The sequence below is a fragment of the Hyalella azteca genome, unplaced genomic scaffold (assembly GCF_000764305.2).
Source record: "Hyalella azteca isolate HAZT.00-mixed unplaced genomic scaffold, Hazt_2.0.2 contig12774, whole genome shotgun sequence".
NCBI lineage: Eukaryota > Metazoa > Arthropoda > Malacostraca > Amphipoda > Hyalellidae > Hyalella > Hyalella azteca.
In genome coordinates this window covers 580,781-596,335 of record NW_025942721.1, presented here as the reverse complement: position 1 = coordinate 596,335, position 15,555 = coordinate 580,781, and the positions used below count along the sequence as shown (strand labels likewise).

The window sequence follows — 15,555 nt, the reverse complement described above, 5'->3', positions numbered from 1 at the left end:
AGCTCTGACTGTTGTTGTTTGTCTTCAGCCACCTGTTATTTATTCCGCAGAATCAACCAAGTGGTTTTAATCATAATGCTTGTTGGCTGTATTTTTATTAATTTTTCTTAAATTTCTAACTTCACTAATAGATTATTATACTTGGTAACTAGAAAAGTCTATGAATATTTTCTTTTCCCAACTCTTGGCACCGGCCACCGTCACACAAATTTTACACTTGGATAGTTTTCTTAGTTTTTAATTACGGTGCGAATTGGTGTGTAGACTGTAGAGTTCCTTATTTTTATGGCCATCTTTTTAGGTTTCAGGCAATGGAAAAAGAGGTGTTCGTACTGTCTTGAGAGGGCAAAGTTTGCTGGAAGGAAATTCGTCCGTAATTAAAAATTCTTCCATGATTTTGTGGTGTAACTTCTATGAATTTTGAGTCTAATTCACAAAGAATTTGTTGGCTTGCCTGGCTTACCCGGTATACATTATACCTGCCTGCAATTTTAGTTTATCTATATTTCAAATCTCGCCATCTAAAACCCGGCTGATAATTTTGGGACTAAATTACGTTAGTTAAAGCCTAAAGGAAGACCCGTTCGAAATCTCATTCTTTATAAATTCCATCCATTAAAGCCCGTTTAGAATTTAACGGAATTTTTATCAGTCCTTGAAGGGAGTGCTCAGCGACGAAAGTGACATGGCAGCACATCAATATTGTTGTACACACGTGTGCCCCCGCTCCCAATTCAAGTGCTCAACTACAAGCTTTTCTCAATATTCATTGCTCTGAAAAAATTTAATCGGCATCAAATTCAACGGAAACTTGAACCTATTTTTTTTAACCGAATGAGCTTTCGGGCTGAGTCTTAGTCGAGGATAAATCTTATAGTTTAGACTTTAGATGCACCCGAGTTCTTGTTATAACTTAGGAATTAGGATAATGTTTTACCGGAAGTTTTCAAGTGATCTATATTTGGTTATCAAGAGCAACTTCTTGGGGGCAGAGTCGATGTCTGTCAAATTCCGCTACCAGTTATTTGGCTACAAATAACTCTTAACATCTTGTAATGACAATTCCGTTATCCGGCGGCCAAGAGAACAGTAGTGAGGACAGGAAGTCATCCATGAACGGAATGATCAGGAGAAAGGACTGCATCATGAAGACGTGTGTGTGTCTCTTCCTGGAGCATTGGCTTGAGTCGTCCTTGAAATCCATCCCAATGGAACTCTGACAGGTCTTATTTAACACGTTGACTCCGATTGCTTCATCTTGTACTATTATTTCATTTTTTTTTTGTACCGTTATAAAACAGGGTTGCCAGACGGTTTTTTTTTTCTGACAAATTCCGCGATTTAGTTTTTTTTTCAATTGCGTTGGCTGGCTAAAATTTATGATAGGGGTACTTCACAATTAAATTTTAAAAACTGTAAAAAAAAAGAAATGGAATTTTTACAACGGAACCTACAAGTATAACTAGTGTATAGCGACTTATTGGCTTTTTTTTTTGTTCGCGGACTTCGCGCTTTTTTAGGCCATTTGGCAACCCTGAATTATTTATCACTACCGGTAGGTACGTCCTGAAAAAATACACTTCGTGGTACGCATATGTGGTACCACTGCGGAGTCAACGTGTTAAATTCATATGTGGCGATAGCATTAATGTTATGAAAATAAAGCTACTGGGGATAAACAGGCAACAGGCAAGTCTTTCTGATTTGAATTCTGGTATTTCTGATTTGATAGTAGGTCTACGAAAGATATCCTCTGATGGAGAGACTAATATTCTTAATTAGTACTTTAATAGTCTCTTCACAAGTGAGGACTTGGACAAAGTCATCTAGTTTTAAAGTGATTCTAAGTGATCACTTCGAAGAAGTGATTCTTGTACGCATGTTGTCTCTGAACCTCCAAAGTCGTGAGGGTCACACTGCTTCTTCTAAAATGCGTCTTCAAAAATGCGTCTATGCTGGTATGAAATCCGATGGGAGTTCGCGCTCCTAGGGGGATTGTTCCTGAGCGCCCCACCGCTGAGCTCGCGGTGTCTGACTGCAGGTCTCAGTTGTGGGGTTAGGTTATCAATTATCATGTAGGTAAGTAGGATTCCTTGCATCTCTCTTCTTTGTCTCTCGTGTGGGCGGCCGACGTCCCGTGTAAGCAACTTCTTGTACGAGTGTCTTCGTTGCTGTTGGTTTTCAAGTGCCACGCCTTGTCACTTTGTCTCTTTGAGATGCTAACGCTGCTTCTTTTTTGCCGGCTACAGCGGGCTGGACACTTGAGACATTCCCCTCCTTGTGGGTGATAAATGATTGAGATATTTTCAATAATCCATACCTTCTGCAGTGCCAACGATGTTTAATTTCAACTTCGGGTGCTCTCGTAAGCTGAAACGCTAGTAAGCCCTTATACTAATACTACGAGTACTTGGCTGAAGGACGCACCTTTGGTACCATGCATAATAACAAGCAGTATTATAACTTCTAAGATTATATCTCTTGGCCTGTATTGCTCGAAATATAGCATCAAATCCATCGCCTTATGAATCGTAACGGATAATAATTACACATTAGTTCTGTAGGGTAGCCAAAGTTTGATTATTATGCACAGATTTATTAGTGTGCCCACTGCCCAGCTTTATCGATAAGCTCATAATTAATATGCCCGTAGTAATATACGAGCACAAAGGGGCTTCTTCAAAATCGTGCGATGTTGCAGGTGTATGGATCGGCTTCTCAGGCTAAAATATCATTTTCGGAAATTTAATGGATACTTTCTTTCTCTTTCTGAAGGTGAATGGAGGTAAACTTATAATGAAAGTAAATTTTAAATTTTTGGATGAGATTTTTAACGGTTGCAAATCGAGAATGTGTTTCAAGTGAATGTATTGAAAATTTATTTTTCTCGCTTATTATATTTTGTTCCGTCTTTTTATTCAATAGAATTTCAATATCGAATGCATCATAGAACTTGACTTGGTGTCGATATTGATAAGTTGGCAAGTTATCAAGTTGGTGTCGAAACTGATAACCGAGAGCATTCGTTCGAGTTACTAAGCGTCATTAAGGTCCCAGATCATCATGTTGTTCTTCACTAAGAGAGGCGACCGTCCAAACCCTACTCCGCTCAAGGTGAGGATTCATCCTCTGTATTTTTGACACTCATTTCATAATAGTTTACTTCTCTATTAATTTATTTTTCGGATGCTGTACACTGTTAGAAAAAACAGTGAAAAAACGGTCCTACTGGCGTTCTAGTGGCCGGTCGCCCCGTGAAAATAAACTGTTTCGCTGTTTTCATCAGATGTTTTACGGATTTCTAGTTTAAATAAGAATAAAAACGGCGACACGGTGTTTCTTTTCGCGTCCTGACCGGCCACTAAAACGCCGGTAATACCGTTAACGGTAATTCTTCTAACAGTGTAGGCAAGCTTCTCTAATCATTTGTGTGGTTTTGGTGGTGAGTTGCGTAAGAATGTTTTGAAACTAACATTAGCATTGAGTAAACTATAACTATAAATGTGGGCGACTTACTTCATACGTCACTACCCATGCCGTCAGTAGCATCTCTTACGTCACCTTCCGTGACATCATTTTTTGTAGTAAGCGTCTATATAAGCTCTTGAAGCTTATTACCAGTCAGTCAAAGACCAACACCTCTTAGCTGCAGTCCATCGCAGTCTAACCCGACGCTTCCACAATTCCACAACGTTTATCGGCTCCGGCACTCGCTTGTCCGACTCGCGGTTGTGTCGTTAACTCCACCTTCTCAACTACTGTAATAAAACTTCACCGTGCCTCATCTTGTAATCTTATGTTTAATAATCGTGCCTCATCTTGTAATATTATATTTAATAATTAGTAATCTAATGTTGCCACTCTCTCATTCTCCTGCTATAGCTTTTGGACAACAATATGAACCTATCGGAACTCATAGATAAATCTTATATAGCATTTAATAATAAATTAATCGACGAATGTCACAGAAAAAACATCCGACACTGGCGCCCGAACAGCCAGCAAAGACATCCGACAATAAATGTGGGCGGTAGAATTTGTTGCGCTTTACCTTCAAATGATTAAATTAAGTTTCTATTATAAAAGTAACTCTAATTTTTTAGTAATAAATCATTTGAACTTGCTTAAACAGACGTATCTTTCTACTAGAACTGCAAGAGTTCATTTTTATGTGCTCTAAGCTTTCCAGTAAAAAACTTGATTGACTAATTTACTTAGTTACTTACTTAACTAATTATTATTAAGTTAGTATTATTAGTATTTACTTACTTATTTACTTACTAGTATTAGTAAGTAAATACTTAATAGTAAGTAAGTACTTATTAGTTACTTACTTAACTAATTTTTTTTACTTACTAATATACTTATTATGCCCAACCAAACATAAGTTTTTATTACAATTCTGGTGTGAATAACATTGAAGCGAGTTTAGAATCTCTTTTAATTGAGGTGCGAAGCGTTGAGCTCGACGGAGTGTAGCTGGGCTACAGTTTTCGTGCGCTAGCTTGTTGCCACCGGTGCGCTGGCAGAGCAGCGTGTACCTGTTCTATAGTGCGCTAGCTTGTTGCCACCGGTGCGCTGGCAGAGCAGCGTGTACCTGTTCTATAGTGCGCTAGCTTGTTGCAGAGCAGTGTGTGAACCGCGCGTTTTTTGAGTCGATTGTGTCACATACATGAAGCTTAGGAACATAAGGCTGCGGTTAAATTCCATGCTGGTCGTTGAATTTTTATCATAAATAATTATGTTAACGACAAAATGCTCTTATAGACGCTTAGGAACATAAGGCTGCGGTTAAATTCCATGCTGGTCGTTGAATTTTTATCATAAATAATTGTGTTAACGACAAAATGCTCTTAGACGCTTAGGAACATAAGGCTGCGGTTAAATTCCATGCTGGTCGTTGAATTTTTATCATAAATAATTATGTTAACGACAAAATGCTCTTAGACGCTTAGGAACATAAGGCTGCGGTTAAATTCCATGCTGGTCGTCGAATTTTTATTATAAAGATTTATGTTAGCGCAAAAATGCACTGAGACTGGCATTGTGATTTTTGCGTTTTTGTTTCGATTCAATAATACATTGATTATTGAATCTGATACACATAATAAAATTCAGACCAGTTTTTGTAGTTCTTTTGGAACTACTGCTGGAAGGATTTTAATGACTCCTACTATTCGTATCTTTTATTAGTTATTGATAACAATAACTAATTAATATTAATATTGCAGCCATGGAGCCTCACTTGGGCATGATGAATGCCTGGATTATGTGTTGAACTGTAGGTCGTAACTGATGTTGATTGATGTTTTCCATGAAAATTTTCCATTGGTCGAAAAATGTCTTTATTTTTGTTCATGAATGAGATGACCGTGCGTAAGAATGATATGGAAAAATTCGCTTGCTTTAAGTCTTGTTGGATGAGAGTCGGAAACAATGTTGTGGGAAAGATGCGCTATGTCGAGGTTTTCAGGCCCTGAGTTTAATTATTTTCAATTCTGAGTTTAATTATTTTTTCAGCTTCTCGTTATTATCACTCAGAACGTAAATTTTTTATGTTGCGTAGTCGACTTTTTTGTTGATTTATTTCTGTTATTGTAAGGCATGTTAGCATAAGGTTAAACAATCACAAAAAAGGTTAAAGGTTAAACTATCACCAAAATTTGACCCATTGCTCTAAGTTATGTGGACAATATCAGGCACATATAGGCATCATTTTCTTATTGTAGGATATTTATGTGTTCATGGTTCGCCTCCTTTATTTGTGACGCGTTCAGTGCGTTTGTTTTTTGTGCCCGCCAACTGAGCGAACGGGTCGAGCCATGGATGCATAATAATGCAGGATGATGTTCATCCACAATTGCTGTTTGATTTGTTATTTTTGATGAATTTTGTTTTGTGTTTTGGTCGACGCGGCCACGAGCTGCCATAAAATTAGATCAGTTTTATTGTTTTATCCTGATGTGATATTAGTTCATTTCTAAATTATTCTTAATTATTTGTGTGTGATAAATGTTTGCTTTGCATTGTGTATCAGATGAATAATTTGTCTTGTATTTGTGTGTATTAGTATGTATGTATTTGTGTGTATTAGTATGTGAAAGGAATATCTGCTTGGTATTTGTATGTGAGACGAATATTGGCTTTGTATGTGTGCGTGAAATGAATATTTGATTTGTATTTGTATACGATATGAATATTGATGCAGGGCATCGTGTTAGCCCGCAGTTCGATGAGCATTCCTTGCGCGTTTGTATAAATCTTGAGTGCATTAATTGATCACAGCGACAGTTGCAGCTGCTGTTGCTATGGGGTCTGTGTTACCATGCCTTGTGGACGTATAAATCTGACCCATGAATTTGCCTAGCCTAAAAAGGCCTAGCCTAGCCTAAAGTGACTGCCGACCAGCCGTGGCTGGGCTGTTCTTGGTCGGGGTGAAAGTGCCTGGTTTGTTAGGCGGTCGCGCAAGTGTGCATGGAAAATCATGAGGTCGCTGGTCTTGCTTAAGATCTTGCAGTCAATCCTGTAGTAGCGATCTATATGTGATGATTCAAGATAATTTGGCCTTTGAATAAGAAATACATGGTGAAATAGGAAGTGAGTAAAACATGTTTTTGTTTTCAACGCTTACATCAAAACATTTAATAAAGTATTTAAGTGCGGTAACACTATTAACGTTTTCTGACAAAGATTCAAGATCAATTCTAAATTTGAGAGCCGTGTTTCTTTCTTCGACTATCCATCTTGTTAAATCTACATTCAGCTTTATACTTTTTGTGTTTAGAGTTTGCTACTTGGAAGCCTGTTATGTGAGCGCCGTGTTGTCATGTGAGCCTGTCATGTGAGCACCGTGTTGTCATGTGAGCGCCGTGTTGTCATGTGAGCGCCGTTTTGTCATGTGAGCGCCGTGTTGTCATGTGAGCGCCGTGTTGTCATGTGAGCGCCGTGTTGTCATGTGAGTGTTGTCATGTGAGCCTGTCATGTGAGCGCCGTGTTGTCATGTGAGCGCCGTGTTGTCATGTGAGCGCCGTGTTGTCATGTGAGCGCCGTGTTGTCATGTGAGCCTGTCATGTGAGCGCCGTGTTGTCATGTGAGCCTGTCATGTGAGCGCCGTGTTGTCATGTGAGCGCCGTGTTGTCATGTGAGCGGCGTGTTGTCATGTGAGCGCCGTGTTGTCATGTGAGCGGCGTGTTGTCATGTGAGCCTGCCATGTGAGTCTGTCATGTGAGGCTGTTAACGGAGCCTGTTGGTCTGTTGATCGCTGCAGAAGATCAAGGCGCCGTACTCGAAGTTCTACTCGATGGTCAGGAGCCAAATGACCATCTCGAGTGAAGGAGAGTCGGTCGAGGTGGGGTACATCTTAGCCCCGTTAGTTGTTTCTGTTTTACACGTCGTCGCGTCCCCACTGAGCTTACCGTGCTTCTAGTTTCTTAACCTTCCTATTTTTCTACAAGACTTCACTGTTCTTAGTTCTCTGGTACTGTCCTAGCTCCTTTAACATCTTTTGTCACTGTCATCATCTTGATTATGTCCTCGCAATGTTATTTTTAGCTGGGTAGATTCTTCACAGTTTTATTTTGTTTGTTTGCTTGTTAATCTCTATAGATCTTGTTCTGTGAGCAATCTTATATAGCTGCATATGATCTATAACCTGCTCCGTATCTGAACTGAAAGTTCCTCCTTTACTACACCCCTTCCGACAACCTGCAAATAAGCGGGTAACTTCTTCAATTTTTTCATTGTGCCGTCACGGTAATCGTGAATTTATTGTTATTTCACACTCTTGACGAAATTCAAGACATCACTTTATGAGAGCACATCTCCGTGTCGAACAAGTTTAGTACTCGCGGGTGTCAACTTCTAAGTTCTATTAACATTATAATAATCGGCGCTGCTACGATTTTCGCTGTTGAAAATCGCTCAGCCCGCATTATTTTTCATTCGCGTATTATAATTGTGAAGTATGACGCGTAGTGACATCGAATAAGGGCGCTCGATGTTTTACTGCTTGTCACTCTACAAAGAATCTGTACCCTAGGTTAGCGTCATGCATGCATCTGTATAAAGAATACTTTGAGAATGATTCAAAGTAATTAAAATTGAATGATTGCGCTCGTTTTTTATAAATGTTTCTGTAATAGTTCTAGGTTGTTGCAGCACTACTTGTCCATCAGTCGCCAAAAAGTATTCGTGCTTGCTTAGTTCACGATACTTCTAGCGTAACACGCAGCTAAGCGTGCAATGCCACTGCAATCATCCTGGGTCATTGGCTGTCACCCTCATCTCCTTATTATTCATCCTTCCCAACTCGTATAATGTTCTCTGCCTCATACTATCGCGTACGTACGTGCGTATCTTTAGTGCAGCGGCCCAAATTTAGTTTCTTGTGTAGTGTTCCGTGTAGTTTTCCTTTAATTTCATTAGTTGCTGTGAAAAAATATGTGCACAGCTAGTGCTTGCATTAAGTTAAGAACATATCTGCACTTCTATACCGCTACGTCAAAATTCTGACATGTGTTGCTGCTTGATGGGTCATAGAACTTAATTTTAAATATAAGTTTTTCCCACTTCAAATTTTCTACTTTTACCTCCCGGGGATAAACTTGACGGATAATGGTAAGTTGTACATTGAATGTTAGGAAACTTTATGAATGGACTAAGTTAAGCCATTTTCTTCATCTATCTATAACTTAATCTAAGGCGATCTTTGTGTAATTCCTTACCTAGAAAGTTAACAATCACAGGTGCGCGGGAAGTACGCATCCTGCGATCCTAGTTCTTGTTCTCATGTCAGGTATCAGTAAATAATTTCTTCCATGTTTGTAAGACCGTCTCTTTATTGTCGGTCTCTCACAGCATCACAATGAGGATGACTTCCATGCATATCTTGGAACTATCCAGTACAAACACACGCTTGTGGCTCTCAGATCATTCTCCATTGTGACTCCAAAAACTGTTGATTTTAAGTTAATCTTACTTTAATGTTTTATTTTAGATCCTTGCTCAATCATATTTCTCAACTTTCTTTTACGAATTTTTATGGCCGATTTTTTTCGTTGACATCGAAGCGAGTTCGTTGATCAAACGTTGCTCTTCAAGTTTGGCTTAAGCGTCTGGTGGAATCTCTTTGCATTTCATTAATGGCGGATAGAAAGTGGAACACTATAGTGCATTGCATAAAGCATTCAACTGTCCATGGTTTTCTGTGTGAATAAGTGTTTATGCTCGGCGTTCGTTCGTTCGTTTCTTTTAGTGTATTCGGATTACCTTATTTTGTTCATGGATCCGTTGATTTTAATTTAAGTAGGCTTAAGTGTCGCATGTTTTAGGAATTCAAATGCAGTATTTTTCTCATTCGGAAAAAATGTATTCGAGTTTCAGGTTGTCAAAACTTAACGCGGTTACGACGATTTCTTTGATCGTAAGGACATAACTTAATTATCCAGCTACGGAAAAAAGATCAGTACTCACTGCAGTGAGTGACAGAGCGCACTGTGCATGAAGTCACAGACAGACAGACAGACAGACGGACGGACATGACGAGCACAATAGCGCCATTTTTCAATAAATGAGAATATGCGCTAAAAACTGCACAACGTTTAATATAATCTTGCCGAGAATTGAGTCGATTCCTCCTCGCTATCTACATTTTAAAATTAATTTTAAAGTACATTACATTTTCGTATCTCGAACACTTCTCAGCTTAATTCACGTCGGTTGTGTTCACCTATTTGTTGGGACTAATTCACTAGCAATTGTTGAGCTTTCGGCATTTAATTGAAAAATTTTGTGATAAAAAAGAAATTTAGTACGGCAAGATCCCGATGTAGATTATTCATGAACTCTGTGCATTGAAATAATATTTCACCATCGTTCGATCGTTCCCTATATAACAAGACTAGATACGTTTTTCTCGCCTAAATTCATATTTAACTTGCACCAGTTCTAATGCTTGCACTCCGTGCCTTTTCATCTAGCAACGAGTAAACTATTTATATTTTGACCTAATGTATCTTTAATAATAATATAAATATATAGCTTCTAACTTGTTCCTTGTTTTACCCAGAAGTGTTGGACAATGTGATGATGTTACGAAAGCGCCATCACTATATACCGTCTGGTAACTCAACAGGATACGTCGTCGCAACATATGTTGTGAAATGACGACAAATTTTCACCGCGGTAGCACCTTTTACGTTAATTCGGCCTTCAATGCCCAATACTCTAGTTCGTGTTGAGCTCTTAATTATTGATGACGCTCAGTGCACCGCTTTTGTCCTTATTTATACTGTAATTTTTGACTCACGACAATACTGAACCACTGCTGTTTGTTGTTCTTATCAGGGTTTGATTGGTTCAAGTTAAACGCACGCGGGATGCCATTTGTTCCGTGTTGCGTCTCTCCCTTCAACAAAAATAAACGCTTTGTCTTGCTCGTGAAAAAGTTATCAAAACTGGGAGTATTATACTCTTATGGCTTTTCTTTGATAAAAAAATAACTTGCATTAGAAATTTTTCGTAAGTCCTTCATTGCTCACAACGCATCATCGATACTTGGTACTCGAGTTTGTAGGTCTCGGGCGAATTTTCTAATTTTTATACGCATAAAATCAAAACATCATATTTCGTTTTTAGTCTCAGTTCATACGTTCATTTTTTATCAATAATGTAGAATCTTTTTGCTCCTTCCCCCCAAACGCTGCTGTTTTCTTTCGAGATGACAACAACGTTCATCTAACTAAATTTGTCGCTTAATTGAGTGTATTTACAGCCTCACGGTTAATAAAAAATCTATGCAGCTTTTGGATTATTTATATTAATACGCTACAAAATTTTTTATGTGTATTGCAATATATTTTTGATGTATTTAATTTTATTTTCCTATTGATAATCATCTCCTTTACTACCATCACAAGATAACGAAAATCTCTGCTCAGTATTACGTGTTCCTTAACTTAAGTTGCGGCAGGCGACTGCAACGCTGATCGAGTAATGATCCAGTAGAATAGTGACGTCTTGCCCATGCATCGCATTCCCTTACATATCAGTATGACAATATGTCACTATAGGCGTCAAATGCACTTCTCATTCTGCTGCGAACTTGTCAAATTGTCGTCCATATTAATTTTAAGTCTCACTTGCTTCGGGTCTAGTTTTAATTACTTTTGCTAACATCAAGACTTTTGTTAAGGGAGCACATTTTTCCTTTTAGCTTCTTTATTTTTTTAAGTGAGAAAACATTTACTGAGCAAATGGATCTTTTTCTGTTGCTGGCATCAAGACTTAATGTTATCCTAGGTAAATATTCCAGTTTCAGATCATAATTTAAATATTCATACTGTTCCCCAAAAATTTCTGAAATCTCCCTATGTCCGAAAAAAGTCTATGGCCAATATAGGCTTCTCGATGCACTACACATCATCTCTGATGTCTTCTTCGTTAAGAGGAACGTATTGAACTAACGAGAACTCCTTCCTTTTAGTTACCTGCATTAGACGTATTTGTGGTGATTTAAAATTATTGGTGTAGAGCCAAGTAACAAATAGGGATTGATAAATTGTGGTCATAGGATAATTATTCATTTAACTACTCAGGAAGTAACTATCTTGACCAGGGCCCATACTTTCAAAACAAGTTAAGAGATCGTAAGTTCATCAGCCAATCATTGACGGCCTTTCAAGGAAAATCCACCAATCATAGACAAGAAAATAGAGCGTAAGTACTTACGTTCACTTAGCGAATTTTGAAAGTATGGCCCCAGCTGTGTTGCTAACATTGCTCGATTTAACATTTTGTTATGTCAGTACAACGTTTGGAGCATTGCAGGTGTAAGGTTATGTATCGCAATAAATCTCTTCTAGATTATACATACTAACTCTCGGCTATTATTATTCGGAATTTTTTTCTATTGCACTAACTCTTGTACATTGTACGTTATTGGCTGCGTTTAACTCTCGGCTATAATTATTCAGAATTTTATAGTATTGCACTAACTCTTTCACATTCTATGGTGTTATTAGGTGCGATCATCCGGCACTGTTTTTCTAGTTTGATTAATTCGTTCTTTATATGATTTATTTTTGTTGCATTAGAATGTATTCAAACTACCTATTCATGTTTGAGAGCTGATTTTATCTATAGTTCTGTGCTTCAGATTCAAACCACAAAATTTATAGATCCCAAAGTATTCTTTAGCAGCAGATGTTGTTATGTTCTTTTTATCTATTTAAGTTTATATGATCTTTCGTTTTCAAGTTCTTTCGGTTTTCATTAATATGTGCCTTATTTTACTTGACTCCCATCCGCTCTTTGCTATCCCACAAAACATACACATCTTTCACTATTCACTTATCAAATATGAAATCAATATGTTCATTTTGTATAATTTATTACTACTGTGCTTGTACTTTACCCGGAGATATTCATGATCTCTCACTGTAAGTATCCCTGCATAATGTACTGTTTATCAGAACCATACGTTTACTTTGCCAGAAAAGACTCCTATATGAGCGCTGGGCCGCCACACCATATCCATGTGTCGCCACAGTGTATCCATGTGTCGCCACACCATATCCATGTGTCGCCACACCATATCCATGTGTCGCCACAGTGTTAGAAATGGTTTAAATGAGGCAGGATAATAAGGAGAGCATTGTGGTCGGCGGCGGCGAGTGAGTGATGAAGCCTTTAACTCTTATTATTCGCATGAGAGAGAGAGAGAGCAAATGGTTTAAATGAGGCAGGTTAATGAGAGCATCGTGGTCGGCGGCGGCGAGTGAGTGATGCGGTTTTCAAGTCTTATTCTAGAGGCTAGACCACTTCATTTCCGAGTTTTCTGCATAGTCGACGGCCATTTTGGTGGTTTTATCAGTCAATACTTATAGCATTCAAAATTTAAGTTATCGTTTCTTGAATTTCTTTTTGCGGGGTTTACTTTTTGTAGCTCTTTCAAGTCGATTTTTAAGCTTATCAAGGGTCAAATTAGTTTTTTGCAATATAATTCGATTCCTCTGGATGAAATTTATGTGCCTAAAAAGTATATTTTTAAACTTCTTGGAAGTTATCTTTGGTCCCTGTTGGCAGTACAACGTGTGCTCAACTCTGGTTGAGATACCCGACCTACTTATCTATGTACCTCCTCAAAGTTCACTGCTGGTCGTCTCTAGACTTAATCTCTGCACCTTTTCGAAGTCGACTGAGTTGCCTTTTCTTAAGTTAATCTTAACCTCTCCTTAGCCAATATTTTATGTTGCTCTCAATTTGAATTTTATTCCATGCTCTTTCAACGCAATATTTGAAGTTGAACCATTGCCATCTGTTGATATACTTTTCATTTAACCAGTATGGAGCTGACGAGAGATAATTGTTTTTAGATTCTCTTTTTTGTGTTAATTGACTTCCATACATCATTCGCGCACGCATGGTTATATCCTGTCTCAATTCTTTGAAAATTAGTTAGGTTATTATTGAATTTCTACATTTCATCTCACGATGAAAGTAATTTTTTTTTCGCACTCAATCATACGATAGAAAAAATTGATTTCGAACTGCCTTATATACTTACTTTTAATAAGCACCGACATAGTTTTTATATTACAGTTTATTTTACTCTACAAGCTACTCCTACAGCTTCAGATCAAAAGATCTCAGCATAAATTAACTGCTCTCCCAAACTACTTTCCTGTAGAAATGTTCTGGTAAAATTCCATCCCAAATCGGCAAAATCATTTCTTTTTAAAATCAACCAGGCTCTCACGGAGTAAAGGATAGTCGCTAGATGGTGTGCAATGATGTCTGCAACGTGTCGCATACATACATTTTTTTTTTCAGTCACTTCGGGATCTGGCTGGACGGAGATTGTGCTCGTCATGTCCGTCTGTCCGTGACTTCACGTTTTCGTCGATTTTGAGAAAATGCGCTCTCTGTCTTTCACTGCAGTGAGTACTGAGTTGTATTTTTTCAGTCACTTCGGGATCTGGCTGGACGGAGATCTGTACCGCGGTCGAACTCAGCCCTGCAACACCTACGATAGTCCCGTGCTCGGGCCCTCTGAAGACTTCGTCATCAAGACTCTCGAGTGCTGGGCTTTCGTCTAAGCAGTTTTTATTTTCGTCTAAGCATTTTTTTTCGTCTAAACAGATTTTTTTCGTCTAAGCAGTTTTTTTTCGTCTAAGCAGATTTTTTTTCGTCTATACAGATTTTTTTCGTCTAATCAGTTTTTTTTCGTCTAAGCAGATTTTTTTCATCTAATCAGCGTATTTCTTAGATACATATAGGGGCTACTTTTTGCATAACTTGGCTCTATTCCTTCATTACGATATCCAACAACTTGTTGCAGGAATTATTTGAACAAACGGCATTTCTGCACTTTGATGGCCCTTTATATTCACCATTAAATATTTTCTTGTAGTATTTATTTACTATGCTCGCGTCTTGCATATAAACTGAGCTGATGGGTTGCGGGCCTTTAAGCATTCTATTGGGACGTTATTGAACATAATTCTGGTTCATTTTGTGCCCCTATTAGTATCTTTGTGAATTATGGAACAGGTGAACGCATTTTGCATGGACATTTTTCTACTGAAATTTATTAGTGAATGAATCGAATGTTCCAACGGAAGTGTAACTTCATCCTGAAAATAATTTTTTCAGATGAATTTGATATTTTTGGCTAAGTTTCTGAAGTTAGACTTGCGCTTCGAGACTTCAGAGGTTGGCCGCGTAATATTGAAATATTAGTTATTTTGAAATCTCTGAATATTAGATGTAATTGTCATCTTTGTCTTCGTATTTACTGACCGAATATATACGAAGTCTGCCACTTGGCCAGCAATGAGTCATTGTGAAAATATCAGGTATCTGCGTCAGCGCAAAGGAGAATATTTTGGTTTGTAAACAAACAATGTCAGCAGGACGCAGTGTTGTGGGTTGAGCTTCTGTGGGAACTTATGTTGGTTGTTGAACTTGTTACGCTCTCGTGTGTGTCGCGTTGCTCTCTGGTTGTGGTAGATCATGGTGGTGGTGGTGGTAAGATCATGTTGTAGTGGTGGTGGCGGTGGTAAGATCATGTTGTGGTGGTGGTAGTGGTGGTAAGATCATCTTGAGGTGGTTCATGTCTGCTCGGTAAACAGTGCTAGATTCAGTTGAAGTTCGCTGGCTGTTTCACTCGAGTATCTTGACATTGTGATGAGAAAAATGCTGTATGTTTTGGCTCTACTTATTGATTTTCACATTAACGGCTTATATGCTTAGATGAAAGGTCTCAAGCTGCGTTTTTGAATTTCCAGTATAACTTAATGATATATGAAGAGTTTTTCTTTGAAGTTCAGCATGCTTCGTATTTAGACCTTATGTTGCGACCGACAAATTGTTTATCGCGAGGCCAAGAGAGAAAATTATTTCGTTAGTTCCGAACTTCATCAAATATTCTGGTATTGCCAACGAATAATGAAATTATATTACAGTTCGTCATCATCATTGTCATTGTATCTTTGGACGTGTAGAGTCAGCTATGCTTGTCATAATCGTTCTCTCCGCCACGGAGTTAAGTCTGAG

General features: G+C 38.2%; 1 protein-coding gene across 1 annotated transcript in view; it reads left to right on the top strand.

Annotated features, from left to right (window-relative positions):
- LOC108675033 (mucin-5AC) overlaps positions 1–14,150 on the top strand; it is a 106,489-nt gene extending 92,339 nt beyond the window's left edge. Inside the window, exons 14-16 of the mRNA XM_018163019.2 lie at positions 7,268–7,348; positions 12,637–12,671; positions 13,964–14,150. Of these exons, the coding sequence (XP_018018508.2) occupies positions 7,268–7,348; positions 12,637–12,671; positions 13,964–14,096 (249 nt within the window). The 3' untranslated portion in view covers positions 14,097–14,150. The remainder of the gene's footprint in view (positions 1–7,267; positions 7,349–12,636; positions 12,672–13,963) is intronic.
- Positions 14,151–15,555: the final 1,405 nt, after the last annotated feature.